Source organism: Heptranchias perlo, chromosome 7, assembly GCF_035084215.1.
Source record: "Heptranchias perlo isolate sHepPer1 chromosome 7, sHepPer1.hap1, whole genome shotgun sequence".
Taxonomy (NCBI): Eukaryota; Metazoa; Chordata; class Chondrichthyes; order Hexanchiformes; family Hexanchidae; genus Heptranchias; species Heptranchias perlo.
Window position 1 is genome coordinate 96121094 of NC_090331.1, and position 19854 is coordinate 96140947.

The 19854-nt window shown below is 44.3% G+C and overlaps 1 protein-coding gene across 1 annotated transcript in view; it reads right to left on the bottom strand.

Annotated features, from left to right (window-relative positions):
* Positions 1-3884: 3884 nt before the first annotated feature.
* Positions 3885-19854, bottom strand: part of LOC137323971 (caspase-8-like) — a 60185-nt gene continuing 44215 nt past the window's right edge. The window contains exons 10-11 of the mRNA XM_067988133.1: positions 14227-14719; positions 3885-4280 (exon numbers count right to left, since the gene is read on the bottom strand). Coding sequence (XP_067844234.1) covers positions 4133-4280; positions 14227-14719 — 641 coding nt within the window. The 3' untranslated portion in view covers positions 3885-4132. The remainder of the gene's footprint in view (positions 4281-14226; positions 14720-19854) is intronic.

Sequence of the window (19854 nt, forward strand, 5' to 3'; positions counted from 1 at the left end):
GGCAGATGAAATTTGATGCAGAGAAGTGCGAAGTGTTACATTTTGGCAAGAAGAATGAGGAGAGGCAATATAAACGAAATGGTACAATTCTAAAGGGGGTAGAGGAACAGAGAGATCTGGGGGTATATGTGCACAAATCGCTGAAGATGGCAGGACAGGTTGAGAAAGCAGTTAAAAAAGCATACGGGATCTTGGGCTTTATAAATAGAGGCATAGAGTACAAAAGCAAGGAAGTCATGATGAACGTTTATAAAACACTGGTTTGGCCACAACTGGAGTATTGAGTCCGGTTCTGGGCACCACACTTTAGGAAGGATGTCAAGGCCTTAGAGAGGGTGCAGAAAAGATTTACTGGAATGGTTCCAGGGATGAGGGACTTTAGTTACGTAGATAGACTGGAGAAGCTGGGGTTGTTCTCCTTGGAACAGAGAAGGTTTAGAGGAGATATGATAGGAGGGTTCAAAATCATGAAGGGTTTAGATAAAGTAAATAAAGAGAAACTGTTCCCATTGATGGAAGAGTCGAGAACCAGAGGACACAGATTAAAGGTGATTGGCAAAAGAACCAAAGGCGACATGAGGAAAAACTTCTTTATGCGGCGAGTTGTTATGATCTGGACTGCCTGAAATGGTGGTGGAAGCAGATTCAGTCATGGCTTTCAAAAAGGGATTGGATAAATACTCGAAGGGAAAGAGTAAGGGAATGGGACTAACTGGATTGCTCTTACAAAGAGCAGCATGGGCTTGATGGGCTGAATGGCCTCCTTCTGTGCTGTAACCATTCTATGATTCTATGAATAAATTTTGATCTTGCACATTGGGTACAGCAATACCCCGGGCAGTAAAAATTACAAAAATAGTTGGTAGTCTTGACATCCCATGCAGTATTTTGTCCTGTAAAAATTCTGATGCATAATTGGGGTGTGAGCAATGCAGTTCTTACTGAGATTCCATGGGATGATGAGCCAGAGGGAGAGCTGGAGGCACAATTATCAGGAACATTTACTGATATAGTTTGTTTAAGGCAGTCAGTAACTGTGTCACATTCATGCCACACTTATTACCACACCTGCCCCTGCAGTGGTACAGACCCAGCTCAGGAGATGGTTCCCCACCCCATGCACCACTGGTACCTTGCTCAGATGGCCATTCTTCAAGTGTCAGCTTTGAGGATGATTGTCAGCAGGCTATTCAACCAGAGAGGCATCAGAACCAAGCATCCCTGATTTATTTCCTCCTTTCTAAGGCTAGCTGTAGTGATCCTATCCTACTGCTATCCTGCCAATTAGGAGCAGATATCTGCTAACTCAGCACAGACCATGGATTGACTGGGAATGTTACTCATTATGCTTTTAATTGAACAGAAAACAAACATGGGTAAATTACAATGACCTCCCATGTGTCTGATTGAGTGTAACGGAATAGGTGACAGGTCACTGTTACTGACAGAACAGAATTACCATTGATAAAGTTCTCTGCAAAAGTTGGCTTCTCATCACATTCTGCAGGAGCTGCTAATCAAAATTGGAGGAATGGCATATAATATTCACCCCTACAGTTGTAAAATTAGGGGAATATAGATGATGGCCTATCTATCCCCTCAGCCTGCCCCTTCAAGGTCAAACAGACATAGAGACCACTTCCTGATAATCAGTTCGGAAAAAAGAAATTGACAAAGAGTAAATTAGGGCTAAACAGCCGATGATCAGGGAAAAGGAGGCTAATGGAATGTAAAGAGGACCATCTGTGAAAAGCCTGAGACACAGGAAAGCAGGTTTACAGCATCTACATGAAGAGGCAGGAAACCAGTCAGATTCAGTCAGTGAGTGAGTTTGTGTGCGTGTTTGGAAGAGGTCAACAAATGGCAAAGAAGCTTATCTCCCAGCCAAGGTGTCAAAGATATTGATAATAAGAACTAAGACAACAGCCACCATGAGGCTGCAATTCCATCCCCTTTACATGCTCCTATAAAACTTGTAAAATAAAACATCACAGGGTAAAGGAGCATTATTGGGATTATGGAACCACCAGACTTGGGTATAAAACAGCTAGAGAGCAGATTACTATGCAAAAGAAGTTGCGGAAATTTAAGGCAGACAAGTCACCAGAACCTGATGGTTTACAACCAAGGACCCTGAGTAAAGCTAGAAAAGAAATAGAGGAAGCTTTAACCATAGTTTTCCAAAATTTTATGCAAGGGAAAATTGTGGAGGGACTCGCCTCTTCAAACAATGAAACTAATAAGCCAGTTACACTTACTTCAGTTGTTGTTGTGCAATAGTGAAATTACTAAGCACTTGAAGAAATATGAGTTTTAACCATTTGGCACAGATTTCTAAAAGGCTTGAGCAACCTGTTATAATTCTTTGAGTAATAAGAGTATGGATGTGGTTTATATAGATTTTCAAAAAGTGTTTGATAAGTTACTTACGGCAAATAGTAGCACATGGAATTCAGGGGAATGAATCGCAGTAGGTACAGCACAGGAGGAGGCCATTCGGTCCATCGTGCCTGTGCCAGCTCATCGAAAGAGCTGTCCAATTAGTCCCATTCCCCTGCTCTTTGTCCATAGCCATGTAAAATTAATTGGCACTTGGAACAGTATGGGATAAGTCAGCACGGATTTGTTAAAGGAAAATTGTGTTTGACTAACTTGATTGAATTCTTTGATAAAGTAAAGGAGAGGGTTGGTGAGGGTAGTGCAGTTGAAAGTAATTACGATTAGTAAAGAAAAAGTTTCCCTACCACCGACATTAGGCTGACTGGTCTATAGTTGCCAGGTTTATCCCTCTCCCCTTTTTTGAACAAGGGTGTAACACTTGCAATCTTGCAGCACTGTCCCCATATCGAAAAAGGATTGGAAGATTGTGGCCAGAAGATGTGAACACATGGATAGGGGGATGATTACATAGAAAAGGTAGTGTAGTGGATATGTTACTGGATTAGTAACCCAGAGAATGAGTTCAAATCCCACCCTGGTAGATTGTGAATTTCAATTCAGTTTTAAAAAAAGAAACTAAATAAAACTGGAATAAAAAGCTGATACCGGTAACAGTGACCACAAAGCCGACGGATTGCTCATTAATGTCCTGAGGGGAAGGAAAACTGCTGTCCTTACCCGGTCTGGTCTTTCTGTGACACCAGTCCCACACCCACATGGTTGACTCTTAACTGCCCTCTGAAATGGCCTCGCAAAAGCACTCAATTGTATCAAACCGTTACACAGAAGAATAAGAACCATTACAGACCACTCAGCTGTGACCTAGGCATCAGCAACGACCCTGCAAAGTCCTCCTAACATCTGGGCACTGGTGCCAAAGTTGGGAGAGCTGTCCCACAGACTAGTCAAGCAACAGCCTGACACAGTCATATTCAAGAGTGGTTTATACCAGTATCCATGAACTTCTTGGTGTGACGCCAGTTATAACTGAAGTGATGCTTTCGTTCCCCACGAAGACCTCCTATTTGGACTGGGATGGGGACTGCATGATCACTCTTCCATGCACCTGTGAAGGGCACGGGAGCAGGACAGTGCAACCCCTCCCCTGTGTCCTGGATGTGGTGACTCTTCTGTACCCTAGGAGTGGGATGCGTCTGGTCCTCTTTGCAGGTGGTTTTAGTTGGATCGCACTGAGCTGGGGGAGTCCACAGTCACTCTGTACACTGTAGCCCTGCATGCATTTTCTCAGATTTACGCCAAACACATAGGATCAAAGGGACGCCCTGGGATTGTGAAAGGCGCTATATAAATGCAAGTTGATCTTTCTCCAAAGGCCTGTTGCTCTGACTGAGCTGCTACTTACACAGTATCCACAACCACTGATTTGGGAGGGATAAGCTGAATACACAGTTTCCTCCTCACACAGCAAGAGTCCTGGACAGCCCTTTCTCCTTCTGGAAATGTTTATTCTTGTAATATAAATGTTACAATTACATTTAAAAGAAATTTTAAAAACGATCCACGTGGAAATTTCCTTCAGGCAGCTACAGAAAATTAATCCAGAATTTTCCCACTCACGATAGTGGTCTTGGCGCACAGGTACAAGTCAAGCTATCTTGTTAGTGCGTACTTGCTCAATTTTCTCCTGAGATGACAAACACAAAGTTTTCATTCCTGTGCAGCTGAAGTTGGATCAACTGTTCGTTGTCTGTGTAGAAGGGGGCAAAATGATCAACTTCTTGGATAGGGTGAACCTTGGCTCTGGAATTTGCTTTTTATCGCGATGTTTTTCGCTCACTCTCCGATTCACTTCAGTCAGAATTGTAAGGAGGTCGTATCCTCTGAGGAAGCAAACAGAAGTGTTACTAAGCAGGCGGAGGGGACCAGATCAACAACAGGGGTCTGCAACAGACCCTGGACTGGATAATGATGTTGACAACATCAAGTAGGATGGGTTAAGAAGGATGTGGAAAGACAATAATGTTATAATGGGTAACTTCAGTCAACCCCAGGATAAACTGGGAATTCTCAAAAGGAAGTGAGTCTATAGAGTCAGAAGTAGTGAATGTGTTAATGGCATGTTTTTTATCCAATGCATTACAGACCTAAAGGAATTTGCATTTAGATCATCTTCATAAGTATTTAGGATAACATCCTTAATATAGAAATAGTAGAATCTGAAGGGACCAGTGACCAAAATATGGTTAAATTTACCAACACAGTAAGGACCAGGACAAAATTATACGTGATTTAAAAAAGATACACTTCAAAGGAATGGAGCATAGGAACAGGAGTAGGCCATTCAGCCCCTCGAGCCTGTACCACCATTCAGTTAGATCATGGCTGAGCTGTATCTTAACTCCATCTATCCGTCTTTGTTCCATAACCCTGAATACCCTTACCCAACAAAAATCTATCAATCTCAGTTTTGAAATTGTCAGTTGACCCCCAGCCTCAGTAGCTTTTTGGGGGAGAGAGTTCCAGATTTCCACTCCCCTTTGTATGAAGAAGTGCTTCTTGAACATCACCCCTGAACGGCCTAGCTCTAATTTTAAGGTTATGCCCCCTTGTTCTGGTCTCCCCCACCAGAGAAAACATTTTCTCTCTACCTATCCTACCAATTCCTTTAATCACCTTAAACACCTCAATTAGATCACCCCTTAATCTTCTATACTCAAGGGAATTCAAGCCTAGTCTGTACAATCTGTCTTCATAATTTAACCCTTTTAGCCCTGGTATCAGGTAGGACCTCAAAGGTAGTAATCTCAGGATTGCTACCAGTGCCATGGGCTAGTCAGAGTAGGAATGACAGGATGGCTAGGATGAATACGTGGCTTGAGAGATGGTGCAAGAGGGAGGGATTTAAATTCCTGGGCCATTGGAACCGGTTCTGGGGGAGGTGGGACCAGTACAAATTGGACGGTCTGCATCTGGGCAGGACTGGAACCAGTGTCCTAGGGGGAGTGTTTGCTAGTGCTGTTGGGGAGGGTTTAAACTAAAGTGGCAGGGGGATGGGAACCGATGCAGGAAGTCAGTGGGAAGTAAAGTGGTGACAGAAACAAAAGGCAGTAAGGGAGAGTGTACAAAACATGACCGGACAGATGGTCTGAGAAAGCAGGGCAAAGACCAAGGGAAGTCCAGATTAAACTGCATTTATTTCAATGCAAGAAGTCTGATGAGCAAGGTAGATGAACTCAGGGCATGGATGGGCACATGGGACTGGGATGTTATAGCGATGACTGAAACATGGATAAGGGAGGGGCAGGACTGGCAGCTCAATGTTCCAGGGTACAGATGCTATAGGAAAGATAGAGCAGGAGGTAAGAGGGGAGGGGGAGTTGCGTTCTTGATTAGGGAGAACATCACAGCAGTAGTGAGAGGGGATATATCCGAGGGTTCGCCCACGGAGTCTATATGGGTAGAACTGAAAAATAAGAAAGGAGAGATCACTTTGATAGGATTGTACTACAGACCTCCAAATAGTCAACGGGAAATTGAGGAGCAAATATGTAAGGAGATTACAGACAGCTGCAAGAAAAATAGGGTGGTAATAGTAGGGAACTTTAACTTTCCCAACATTGACTGGGACAGCCATAGCATTAGGGGCTTGGATGGAGAGAAATTTGTTGAGTGTATTCAGGAGGAATTTCTCATTCAGTATGTGGATGGCCCGACTAGAGAGGGGGCAAAACTTGACCTCCTCTTGGGAAATAAGGAAGGGCAGGTGACAGAAGTGTTAGTGAGGGATCACTTTGGGACCAGTGATCATAATTCCATTAGTTTTAAGATAGCGATGGAGAATGATAGCTCCGGCCCAAAAGTTAAAATTCTAAATTGGGGAAAGGCCAATTTTGATGGTATTAGACAGGAACTTTCAGAAGTTGATTGGGAGAGTCTGTTGGCAGGCAAAGGGACGTCTGGTAAGTGGGAGGCCTTCAAAAGTGTGTTAACCAGGGTTCAGGGTAAGCACATTCCTTATAAAGTGAAGGGCAAGGCTGGTAGAAGTAGGGAACCTTGGATGACTCGGGAGATTGAGGCCCTAGTCAAAAAGAAGAAGGAGGCATATGACATGCATAGGCAGCTGGGATCAAGTGGATCCCTTGAAGAGTATAGAGATTGCCGGAGTAGAGTTAAGAGAGAAATCAGGAGGGCAAAAAGGGGATATGAGATTGCTTTGGCAGATAAGGCAAAGGTGAATCCAAAGAGCTTCTACAAATACATAAACGGCAAAAGAGTAACTAGGGAGAGAGTAGGGCCACTTAAGGATCAACAAGGTCATCTATGTGCGGAACCACTAGAGATGGGTGAGATCCTAAATGAATATTTCGCATTGGTATTTAAGGTTGAGAAAGGCATGGATGTTAGGGAACTTGGGGAAATAAATAGTAATGTCTTGAGGAGTGTACATATTACAGAGAGGGAGGTGCTGGAAGTCTTAACGCGCATCAAGGTAGATAAATCTCCGGGACCTGATGAAATGTATCCCAGGACGTTATGGGAGGTTCGGGAGGAAATTGCGGGTCCCCTAGCAGAAATATTTGAATCATCGACAGCTACAGGTGAGGTGCCTGAAGATTGGAGGGTAGCAAATGTTGTTCCTTTGTTTAAGAAGGGCGGCAAGGAAAAGCCTGGGAACTACAGACCGGTGAGCCTGACATCTGTAGTGGGTAAGTTGTTAGAGGGTATTCTGAGGGACAGGATCTACAGGCATTTGGAGAGGCAGGGACTGATTAGGAACAGTCAGCATGGTTTTGTGAGAGGAAAATCATGTCTCACGAATTTGATTGAGTTTTTTGAAGGGGTAACCAAGAAGATAGATGAGGGCTGTGCAGTAGATGTGGTCTACATGGACTTCAGCAAAGCCTTTGACAAGGTACCGCATGGTAGGTTGTTACATAAGGTTAAATCTCACGGGATCCAAGGTGAGGTAGCCAATTGGATACAAAATTGGATTGACGGCAGAAGACAGAGGGTGGTTGTAGAGGGTTGTTTTTCAAACTGGAGGCCTGTGACCAGCGGTGTGACTCAGGGATCGGTGCTGGGTCCGCTGTTATTTGTTATTTATATTAATGATTTGGATGAGAATTTAGGAGGCATGGTTAGTAAGTTTGCAGATGACACCAAGATTGGTGGCATTGTGGACAGTGAAGAAGGTTATCTAGGATTGCAACGGGATCTTGATAAATTGGGCCAGTGGGCCGATGAATGGCAGATGGAGTTTAATTTTGATAAATGTGAGGTGATGCATTTTGGTAGATCGAATCAGTCCAGGACCTACTCCGTTAATGGTAGGGCGTTGGGGAGAGTTATAGAACAGAGATCTAGGAGTACAGGTTCATAGCTCCTTGAAAGTGGAGTCACAGGTGGATAGGGTGGTGAAGAAGGCATTCAGCATGCTTGGTTTCATTGGTCAGAACATTGAATACAGGAGTTGGGATGTCTTGTTGAAGTTGTACAAGACATTAGTACGGCCACACTTGGAATACTGTGTACAGTTCTGGTCACCCTATTATAGAAAGGATATTATTAAACTAGAAAGAGTGCAGAAAAGATTTACTAGGATGCTACCGGGACTTGATGGTTTGACTTATAGGGAGAGGTTGGATAGACTGAGACTTTTTCCCTGGAGAGTAGGAGGTTTAGGGGTGATCTTATAGAAGACTATAAAATAATGAGGGGCATGGATAAGGTCGATAGTCAAAATCTTTTCCCAAAGGTAGGGGAGTCTATAACGAGGGGGCATAGATTTAAGGTGAGAGGGGAGAGATACAAAAGAGTCCAGAGGGGCAATTTTTTCACTCAAAGGGTGGTGAGTGTCTGGAACGAGCTGCCAGAGGCAGTAGAGGCGGGTACAATTTTGTCTTTTAGAAAGGATTTGGACAGTTACATGGGTAAGATGGGTATAGAGGGATATGGGCCAAGTGCAGGCAATTGGGGCTAGCTTAGTGGTATAAACTGGGCGACATGGACATGTTGGGCCGAAGGGCCTGTTTCCATGTTGTAAACTTCTATGATTCTATCATTCTATCATTCTGGTGAATCTGCACTGCACCCCCTCCAAGGTCAATAAATCCTTCCTGAGGTGCGGTGCCCAGAACTGAATCCAGTATTTCCAGATGGGGTTTAACCAGAGCTCTGTACAGCTGGAACATAACTTTCACCCCTTTGTATTCCAGCCCTCTTGAGATAAAAGCCAACATTCCATTAGCCTTTTAAATTTTTTTTTGTACCTGTTCACTAGTTTTTTGTGATTTCTGTACTTGGACCCCTAAATCTCTCTGCTCATCCACAGTTCCTAGCTTCACGCCATTTAGAAAATACTCTGATCTATCTTTCTAGGGTCCAAAGTGGATGACCTCACACTTTTCCACATTGAACTCCATCTGCCACAGTTTTGCCCACTCACTTAATCTATCAATGTCCCTTTGCAACTTTCTGCTCCCTTCTACACTATTTACTGTGCCACCTAACTTAGTGCTATCAGCAAATTTGGATATACGGCCCTCTATTCCTCCATCTAAGTCATTTATAAATACAGTGAAAAGCTGAGGCCCCAGTACAGATCCCTGAGGGACACCACTAGTCACTTCCTGCCAATTTGAGTACATACCCATTATCCCTTCTCTCTGTCTCCTACCTACTAACCAATTCCCTACCCATGTCAATAGGTTGCCTCCAATTCCATACACTGTCATTTTTGTTAAGTCACTTATGTGGAACCTTGTCGAATGCCTTCTGGAAATAAATAATATCCATAGATACTCCCTTATCTACCACCTTAGTTACCGCCTCAAAAAATTCAACTCGGTTCATTAGACATGACTTACCCTTTACAAATCCATGCTGGCTCTCTCTGATCAGTTCATATTTGTCCACGTGCTCAGTCACTGTCCCTAATAACAGATTCTAGTAACTTCCCTACAACTGACATTAAACTAATAGGCCTCTAATTTCTAAGTTCATCTCTCCTACCCTTCTTAAATAATGGAGTGACATTGGCAATTTCCCAACCCAAAGGGACAATTCCTGAATCAAGAGAGTTTTGGAAGATCATGACTGGACCATCTACAACTTCCTCACAAACTTCTTTTAATACTCTGGAGTGAAAATTATCAGGTCCTGGAGATTTGTCAATCTTAAGTCTCATTCATTTTGGTGGAAAGATTGGAAAAACAGAATATCTTTTAAATGGTGAGAAACTATTAAATGTTGGTGTTCAGAGAGATTTGGGTGTCCTCATACATGAAACACAAGAAGTTAACATGCAGGTACAGCAAGCAATTAGGAAGGCAAATGGTATGTTAGCCTTTAACTGCAATGGGGTTGGAGTACAAGAGGAAGGAAGTCTTGCAACTATTGCACAGGGCTTTGGTGAGACCTCACCTGGAGTACTGTGTACAGTTTTTGTCTCCTTTCCTAAGGAAGGATATACTTGCCTTAGAGGGGGTGCAACGAAGGTTCACTAGATTGATTCTTGGGATGAGAGGGTTGTCCTATGAGGAGAGATGGAGTAAAATGGGCCTATATTCTCTACAGTTTAGAAGAATGAGAAGTGATCTCATTGAAACATATAAAATTCTTAATGGGCTTCACAGGGTAGATGCTGAGAGATTGTTTCCCCTGGTTGGAGAGTCTAGAACCAAGGGGCATAGTCTCAGGATAAGGGGTCAGCCATTTAGGACTGAGATGAGAAGGAATTTCTTCACTCAGAAGGTTGTGAATCTTTGGAATTTTCTATCCCAGAGGGCTGTGGATGCTGAGTCATTGAGTATATTCAAGGCTGAGATCGATAGATTTTTGGACCCTAAGGGAATCAAGGTATATGGGGATCAGGTGGGAAAGTGGAGTTGAGGTCGCAGATTAGCCATGATCTTACTGAATGGCGGAACAGGCTCGAGGGGCCATATGGCCTACTCCTGCTCCTATTTCTTATGTTCTTATGCATGTGGTACTTTATCAAATGCCTTTTGAAACTTCAGATACACATCAACCCCACTACACTCATCGACCCTCTCTGTTACTTCATCAAAGAACTCAATCAAGTTAGTCAAACATGATTTTTCTTTAACAAATCCATGCTGACTTTCATTATTAGCCAAGTGCTAATTAATTTTCTCCTGGATTATTGTCTCAAAGTTTCCCCACCATCTACTGACTGGCTTGTAATTGCTGGCTCCCTCTCCCCCTTCTTGAACAGGGCTTTTAACATTTGGAATCCTTCAGTCTAGCACCACCCCCATATCTAAGGAGGATTGGAAGATTGTTGCCTCTGCAATTTCTACCCTTACTTCCCTCAGTAATCTGGACCGGGTGACTTTTCTACTTTGAGTACTGCTAATCTTTTAAGTACCTCCTCTTTATCTATTTTTATCCTTTCCAATATCATTACTACCTCCTCCTTTTCCTGCTACATTGGCAGCAGCCTCTTCTCTCGTGAAGGCTGATGCGAAGTATCCATTTGGTGCCTCAGCCACGCCCTCTGCCTCCATAAGAAGATCTCCTTTTTTGTCCCTAATCAGTCCCATGCTTCCTTTGACGACCCTTTTACTATTTATATGTTTATAAAAGACTTTTGGGTTCCCTTTTATGTTGGCCGCGAATCTATTCTCACATTCTCTCTCTGCCCCTTTTATTCTCTTTTTTAGATCTCCTCTGTACTTTCTGTATTTAGCTTGGTTCTCTACTGTATTATCAACCATATATTTGTCATAAGCCTCCTGTTTCTGTTTCATTTTAATCTCTATATCTTTAGTCATCCAGGGAGCTCTAGCTTTGGATGTCCTTCCTTTCTCCCTTGTGGGAATGTATCTACTCTGTACCCAAACCATCTTTTCCTTGAAGACCTCCCATTGTTCGATTACTGTTTTGCCTACCAATTTTTGATTCCAATCCACAATGGGCAAGATTCCTTTTTAACTCACTGAAATTAGCCCTCCTCCAGTTAAGTATTTTCACATTTGATTATTCCTTGTCCTTTTCCATAACTATTCTAAACCTAATGATATAATGATCACTGTTCCCCAAATGCTCCCCCACTGAAACATGCTCCACTTGCCCCACTTCATTCCCCAGAACTAGATCCAGCACTGCTTCCTTCCTCGTTGGGCTGGGAACACACTGATCAAGAAAGTTCTTTTGTACACATTCCAGGAATCTTTGCCCTTTACACTGTTACTATCCCTGTCTATATTGGGATCATTGAAATCTCCCGTTATCACTTACTCTATAGTTCTTGCACCTTTCTGTAATTTGCCTGCAAATTTGCTCCTCTACCTCCTTCCCACTATTTGGTGGCCTATAGTCTACACCCAGTAGTGTAATAGCTCCTCTATTGTTCCTTAATTTTAACCAAATAGATTCTATCTTTGACCCCTCATCTACATCATCCCTTTCCAGTGCTATAATAGTTTCTTTGATCAATACTGCCAACCCCCCCCCCCCCCCGCCCTTTCTTTCCTTCCCTATCTTTCCTGAATACCTTGTAGCTGGGAATATTAAGTACCCAATCCTCCCCTTCTTTGAGTCAGGTCTCTGTTATTGCCACTATATCATAGTCCCATGTGGCGACTTGTGCCTGCAGCTCACCAACCTTATTTACCACACTATGTGCATCTATGCACATGCACTCTAAACTCATCTTAGACAGTCTCGCATTTGCCCCCTGTCTGATCCCTCCTATTTCTGAACTATTCTTTACTCTAGTGCTACTTGCCCCTCCCAGTCCTCTGTGCACCTTGTTTCTCCTCTCTAATGTTTCATCCTGGTGTCCACACCCCTGCCAAATTAGATGAAACCCTCCTCCACAGCACTAGTGAACTTCCCCGCGATGACATTGGTCCCAGCCCTGTTGAGGTGCAACCCATCCGGCTTGTACAAGTCCCTCCTGCCCCAGAACTGGTCCCAGGAATCTGAAGCCCTCCCTCCTGCACCATTTCTCCAGCCACGCATTATCCTTTCTTATCCTATTATTCCTATACTCTCTAGCACGTGGCATTGGGAGTAATCCAGAGATTACTACCTTTGAGGTCCTGCTTTTTAACTTCCTCCCTAGCTCCTGAAACTCTGACTGCAGGACCTCGGCCCCATAGCTTCCTATGTCATTGATTCCCACATGGACCACGACTTCTGGCTGTTCCCCTTCCACCCCCCACAAAATGTTCTGCACCCACTCTGTGATGTCCTTTACCTTGGCACCAGGGAGGCAACACACCATGCAGGACTCAGGTCAGCGGTTGCAGAAAAGCCTGTCTATCCCTGACTTTTGAATCCCCTATAACTGCATTTCTTTTGCCCCCCCCCCCTGCAGTCGTCTTCCCCCGTGCCGTGGATTTGCTCCTGACTGCACTCACCCGAGATGTCAACACCCTCACTGGTATTCAACACTGAATACCAGTTTGTGAGTGCCACACTCCCAGGGGACTCCTGCACTGCCTGCCTGTTCCTCCTAGTCTGTTTCCCTTCCTGCCTGAACTCTGTAGCTGCGGGGTGACCACCTCCTGAAACTTTGAGCTCGAGCACTTTTAAAACTATAATGTTGGGTATATACTTATTTTGTAAACTAAGAGAAATAAGTGTAGGCTAAATAAGCAGTCCCCAAAATGATGACAATTTGAATTATATTAAGGCACATGGAAAAGGAGGAGGAGGACGACTTTCAGAAGAGTATTGTGCCAGGTAATGACCATGGTGACGAGAGAAAGCACCCCCCAACCCCCCAATTTTCAATGGCACCACTATCGCAGAGTCCCTCACCATCAGCATCTTGGAGGTCTCCACTGACCAGCAGCGTAACTGGACTAGTCATATTAACACCATGGCTACAACAATAGGGCAAAGGCTGGGTACTCTGACACGTGCCTCATCTCCTGACCCATCAAAGCCTCCCCAGAAGCTACAAGGTTCAAGTCAGGAGTGTAGTGGAATACTCACCACTCGCCTGGATGAGTGCAGCTTCAACAAAACTCAAGAAGCTCAACACTATGCAAGACAAAGCAGTCCGCTTGATTGCCCCTGCTGCACTGGACTGCAGTGTGCTGCACAGCAACCCCGCGCCACCCTCCCCCCCCCCCCCCCGGCTCATCACTGACACACTGCAGCTGCATTACATATTATCCCAACATTGCGACCTCTACCACCAAGACGGACAACAGCATCAACGTTGTGGGACACCATTACCTCCAAGTTCCCCTCCAAGTCAAATACCATGCTGCCTTGGACAGATGTCAGTGCATTTTTGCTGGCTCAATATCCTGGAATTTCCTACCTAACATTACTGTGGGAGCACCATCATTACAAGAATTGCAGCAACTCAAGGAGAAGGCCCAGCTCCACCTTCTCAGGGCAAACAGGGCTGGGCAATTGCAGCCTTGCCAATGCCACCTACATCCTGAGAATGAATAAAAATGTGCTAAGACAGATTCAAAGGGATGTTCAAAGTGGAAAGGGGACCTTTAGAGAGACGAGTATCGTGAAAAATGTTAAACATAGCACTGAAAAAGTTCTTCTAATAGCACAATAGTAAAAGAACAAATTTGGAGCAAAATGTGCTGGAAATGCACAGCAGGTCCACCAGCACGTGAAAAGAATGCTGGTGTGTGGACCCTGTGGTTAAGACCGGGTCAAGCTGGGCTGCCATGGAAAACCTGCCAATGCTCACCATCTCACCTCATGCGTGAGTAATGGTTACTTGGGCAAAGTACTGGGGGGCTACTGGTGCCCGTGGAACTGTACTCCAATAACGAGTCAACAACTTTAAGAAAGGAAAGAAAATAAAACCAGAACACTTACTGCCAGCAGTATTCCTCCAAACAGGCACACAGTGTTTGAATGAACCAGGAGCCTTCACTAGTCCTATAGGAAACACAGTCAGGAACTGTAGACATTCCAACTAGGAAATCCCTGTCCTCAGCGATGGAATACGACATTGCATCTGATTCGAGGTCAGAGTTGCTGCTTGTAACATTTTCCATCACTGGGCAGGCTGTTTGTGATCTTGTGCCTTGACAAGCTTGAATGAAGAAGACCTTGGGCTTCTCCAGCAGTGAGGGGCACTGGGACCCCGAAAACATGGACCTTATGTCTTTGATATCAAGAAGGTTTCCGTCAGTTCCCACAATTGCATCTTTTTCACCATGGGAGAGGATACAACACACAAAACAATCAATGTTGTGATGATCACGCTTCTGATACTTCTGTAGCGTTTCCTTCATACTTTCCACGGTTAAGTTATCGTGTCTGTAGATCTCAAACCCCAACTTCTTAAACACTTTATCCAATCTTGCTGCAAGGAAATGAAAAATACATTTATGGGCTATTTTTTTGATTATTGAATGTACATTTATGTTTTTTTTTTGCCCTCCAAATTTCTCTGCTCCTTCTCTGAAGACACTGAGTCTCACTGACATGGGGTTCTTTGGCCTGCTGCTCTGAAGTTCCTCTCTCAGCCTTCCAATGATTAATCATAGTTTTACGGGGCAGAAGGCGGCTATTCATCCTATCGTGCCTATACTGGCTCTTTGAAAAAGCTGTCCACATTGCCTGTTTCCCCATACCATTTTAAATTATTTCAGAAATATTTATCCACTTTCTTTTGAAAAGTTATTACGGGTTCTGCTTCCAGCACTTTTTCTGCTAAGACATTCCATGCTGTAACAACCCTCTGCTTAATCTGATCTTAAATTTAGGCCCTCTAGATGCTGACTTACTGACCAGTGGAAATTTACCTCATAATTTGAACACCTCTATTAGACCTCCTGCTAATGTTCTTTGTTCTAATTTTTAAAGTCTTTCTTTTAATTTCTCTAGTCTTTCCTTATAACTATAGCCTCTCATCCCCGGTATCGTCTCAGTAAATTGTTTCTGCACCCTCTCCGTGGCCATGACATCCTTCCTGACGTAGGGCACCTCAAAACTGGTCACAATGTTCTAACTACAGCCTAACCAATCAATTGTATAGGTTTAGTGTTACCTCCTTGCTTTTGTACTTTGTACCCTTATTTATAAAACCTAGGACCCCATATGCTTTTTCTTTACAGCTTTATCAACTTGTTCCACTTTAAAAAAATTTGTGCATCAAACCTTAAGTCTCTCTGCTCCTCTACTCCTTTAAAGTTTTACCATATAGTATGTATTTCCTCTCCTTATTCTTCCTCTCAAAGTATGTAATCTCATGCTTCTCCACGTTAAATTCCATCTGACATCTCTCTGCACAACCTACTAATCTATGTCCTCCTGAAGTCACAATGAACCATGCTCAATTTTGTTATTTGCAAATATTGTGTCCCCATGTCACATCATTTTATATATATATATATATGTGTGTGTGTGTGTATATATATACACACATATACGTATACTATATAGATATAATATTGAGAAGAGCAACGGTCCTAGAGACCACCACTGTTTGCATCCCTTCAGTCTGTAAAATATTTATCAACCACTACTCTGTGTTCTGTTCATCAATCCACTTCTTACCATGTACCATAATTTTATCCACTAGCCTCCTATGCAACACCTTTTAGAAATCTATATACACAACATACACTGCATTACCTCTATCAATATGCTGTTATTTCCTCAAAGAACTTTATTAAGTTTGTCAGGCACAACTTGCCTTTTACAAATCTGTGCTGGCTATTCTTAATTAACCAATGTTAATTGGTTAATTAAGCCGAGCCGAGCGGAGGGAGCGTCCGATAAAAGGCGGGATTTCAGAGCGCTGAGAACAGCTGAGAGGAGCCGAGCCGAGCGGAGGGAGCGTCCGATAAAAGGCGGGATTTCAGAGCGTTGAGAGGAGCCGAGCCGAGCGGAGGGAGCGTCCGATAAAAGGCGGGATTTCAGAGCGCTGAGAACAGCTGAGAGGAGCCGAGCCGAGCGGAGGGAGCGTCCGATAAAAGGCGGGATTTCAGAGCGCTGAGAGGAGCCGAGCCGAGCGGAGGGAGCGTCCGATAAAAGGCGGGATTTCAGAGCGCTGAGAACAGCTGAGAGGAGCCGAGCCGAGCGGAGGGAGCGTCCGATAAAAGGCGGGATTTCAGAGCGCTGAGAGGAGCCGAGCCGAGCGGAGGGAGCGTCCGATAAAAGGCGGGATTTCAGAGCGCTGAGAGGAGCCGAGCCGAGCGGAGCTGCGGCCGAGTTCGAAGTGACGTCAGGAATCAGATCGGGACGCGACACAGGGGAGGCACCTGATTGGTGAGTTGGTTCAGGTCAGTATTTCTCCTTATCTACAGTAACTGAAGTAAAAGGAAAGGGAAGGTCTGCAGGTCTTATAGGAAGTAGCGTTTATTTTTTAGTGAATCAAGGTCCCTAGTGTAGTTAACATTCTCTAAATTGAGAACAATTTAAAGGAGTAAACTCCTTAAAGGGAGTGGGAAGTAGTTTTTCTTTCCTTTTTTTTTCTCTTGACATTGTAGTTGTTCTTAAGCTAATTTAAGGGTTAAGTCATGGCAGGAGATCCCAGCGCCGTGTCATGTTCCTCTTGTGGGATGTGGGAATTCAGGGATCCTTCCTGTATCCCTGATTCCTTCACCTGCGGGAAGTGTGTCCAGCTGCAGCTATTGTTTGACCGCTTGACGGCTCTGGAGCTGCGGATGGACTCACTTTGGAGCATCCGCGATGCTGAGAAAGTCGTGGATAGCACGTTCAGTGAGTTGGTCACACCGCAGATAAAAATTACTGAGGGAGATAGTGAATGGGTGACCAACAGACAGAGGAAGAGTAGAAAGGCAGTGCAGGGGTCCCCTGCGGTCATCTCCCTCCAAAACAGGTATACCGTTTTGGATACTGTTGGCGGAGATGACTCACCAGGGGAAGGTGGCAGTGGCCAGGTTCATGGCACCGTGGCTGGCTCTGCTGCACAGGAGGGCAGGAAAAAGAGTGGCAGAGCTATAGTGATAGGGGACTCGATTGTAAGGGGAATAGACAGGCGTTTCTGCGGACGCAACCGAGACTCCAGGATGGTATGTTGCCTCCCTGGTGCAAGGGTCAAGGATGTCTCGGAGCGGCTGCAGGACATTCTGGAGGGGGAGGGTGAACAGCCAGTTGTCGTGGTGCATATAGGCACCAACGATATAGGTAAAAAACAGGATGAGGTCCTACAAGCTGAATTTAGGGAGTTAGGAGTTAAACTAAAGAGTAGGACCTCAAAGGTAGTAATCTCAGGATTGCTACCAGTGCCACGGGTTAGTCAGAGTAGGAATGACAGGATAGCTAAGATGAATACGTGGCTTGAGAGATGGTGCAAGCTGGAGGGATTCAAATTCCTGGGCCATTGGAACCGGTTCTGGGGGAGGTGGGACCAGTACAAATTGGACGGTCTGCATCTGGGCAGGACTGGAACCAATGTCCTAGGGGGAGTGTTTGCCAGTGCTGTTGGGGAGGGTTTAAACTAATGTGGCAGGGGGATGGGAACCGATGCAGGAAGTCAGTGGGAAATAAAGTGGTGACAGAAACAAAAGGCAGTAAGGGAGAGTGTACAGAACATGACCGGACAGATGGTCTGAGAAAGCAGGGCAAAGACCAAGGGAAGTCTAGATTAAACTGCATTTATTTCAATGCAAGAAGTCTGATGGGCAAGGCAGATGAACTCAGGGCATGGATGGGTACATGGGACTGGGATGTTATAGCTATTACTGAAACATGGCTAAGGGAGGGGCAGGACTGGCAGCTCAATGTTCCAGGGTACAGATGCTATAGGAAAGATAGAGCAGGAGGTAAGAGAGGAGGGGGAGTTGCGTTCTTGATTAGGGAGAACATCACGGCAGTAGTGAGAGGGGATATATCCGAGGGTTCGCCCACTGAGTCCATATGGGTAGAACTGGGGATCGGTGCTGGGTCCGCTGTTATTTGTTATTTATATTAATGATTTGGATGAGAATTTAGGAGGCATGGTTAGTAAGTTTGCAGATGACACCAAGATTGGTGGCATTGTGGACAGTGAAGAAGGTTATCTAGGATTGCAACGGGATCTTGATAAATTGGGCCAGTGGGCCGATGAATGGCAGATGGAGTTTAATTTAGATAAATGTGAGGTAATGCATTTTGGTAGATCGAATCGGGCCAGGACCTACTCCGTTAATGGTAGGGCGTTGGGGAGAGTTATAGAACAAAGAGATCTAGGAGTACAGATTCATAGCTCCTTGAAAGTGGAGTCACAGGTGGATAGGGTGGTGAAGAAGGCATTCAGCATGCTTGGTTTCATTGGTCAGAACATTGAATGCAGGAGTTGGGATGTCTTGTTGAAGTTGTACAGGGCATTGGTGAGGCCACACTTGGAGTACTGTGTACAGTTCTGGTCACCCTATTATAGAAAGGATATTATTAAACTAGAAAGAGTGCAGAAAAGATTTACCAGGATGCTACCGGGACTTGATGGTTTGACTTACAGGGAGAGGTTAGACAGACTGGGACTTTATTCCCTGGAGAGTAGGAGGTTAAGGGGTGATCTTATAGAAGTCTATAAAATAATGAGGGGCATAGATAAGGTCGATAGTCAAAATCTTTTCCCAAAGGTAGGGGAGTCTATAACGAGGGGGCACAGATTTAAGGTGAGAGGGGAGAGATACAAAAGGATCCAGAGGGGCAATTTTTTCACTCAAAGGGTGGTGAGTGTCTGGAACGAGCTGCCAGAGGCAGTAGTAGAGGCGGGTACAATTTTGTCTTTTAAAAAGCATTTGGACAGTTACATGGGGAAGATGGGTATCGAGGGATATGGGCCAAGTGCAGGCAATTGGGACTAGCTTAGTGGTATAAACTGGGCGACATGGACATGTTGGGCCGAAGGGCCTGTTTCCATGTTGTAACTTCTATGATTCTATGATTCTATAATGTCCTTCTAGTATTTATGCTGTATTATGGCCTTTAGAAGCCTACCCATTGCCAATGTTTGGCTGACTGGTTTCTAGTTATTTGATTTCCCCCTTTTTGAACAGTGGTGTTACATTGGCACAACTTCCTACCTAAGAATGCTTGAAAGATTGTGATTTGAAACTCTGACTTCCCTCAATATTCTCGGATGCATGCCACCAGGGCCCAGTGCCTTTTCCAGTTTCAGATCCACCACTTCTTTCAGTACTGCTTCCTTATCCATAGTTATGCTAACTAACTGCTCTGCCTCCTCGACTTGTACCCTTTCATTCCCACTAATTCTCTCTTCTGTGCAAAGTACTTTATTTCGTATCCCAGCATTCCTACACCCTCCATTAGATTTCCTTTTTCATCTCTAATCCATCTTTCTCTTTAGGTATTCTTTTATTTTTTATGTGATTATAATATCCTTTCCTATTTCCTATTTTGTTCCCTGCCCCTCTCTTTTAAACCTCCTCTTATTCTTTTTTTATATTACTAGTCCTATATTAGACATATGCTTTTTTTTAAGTGTCATTCTCATTTTAATTGTTGCCTCATCCGAGAAACTCC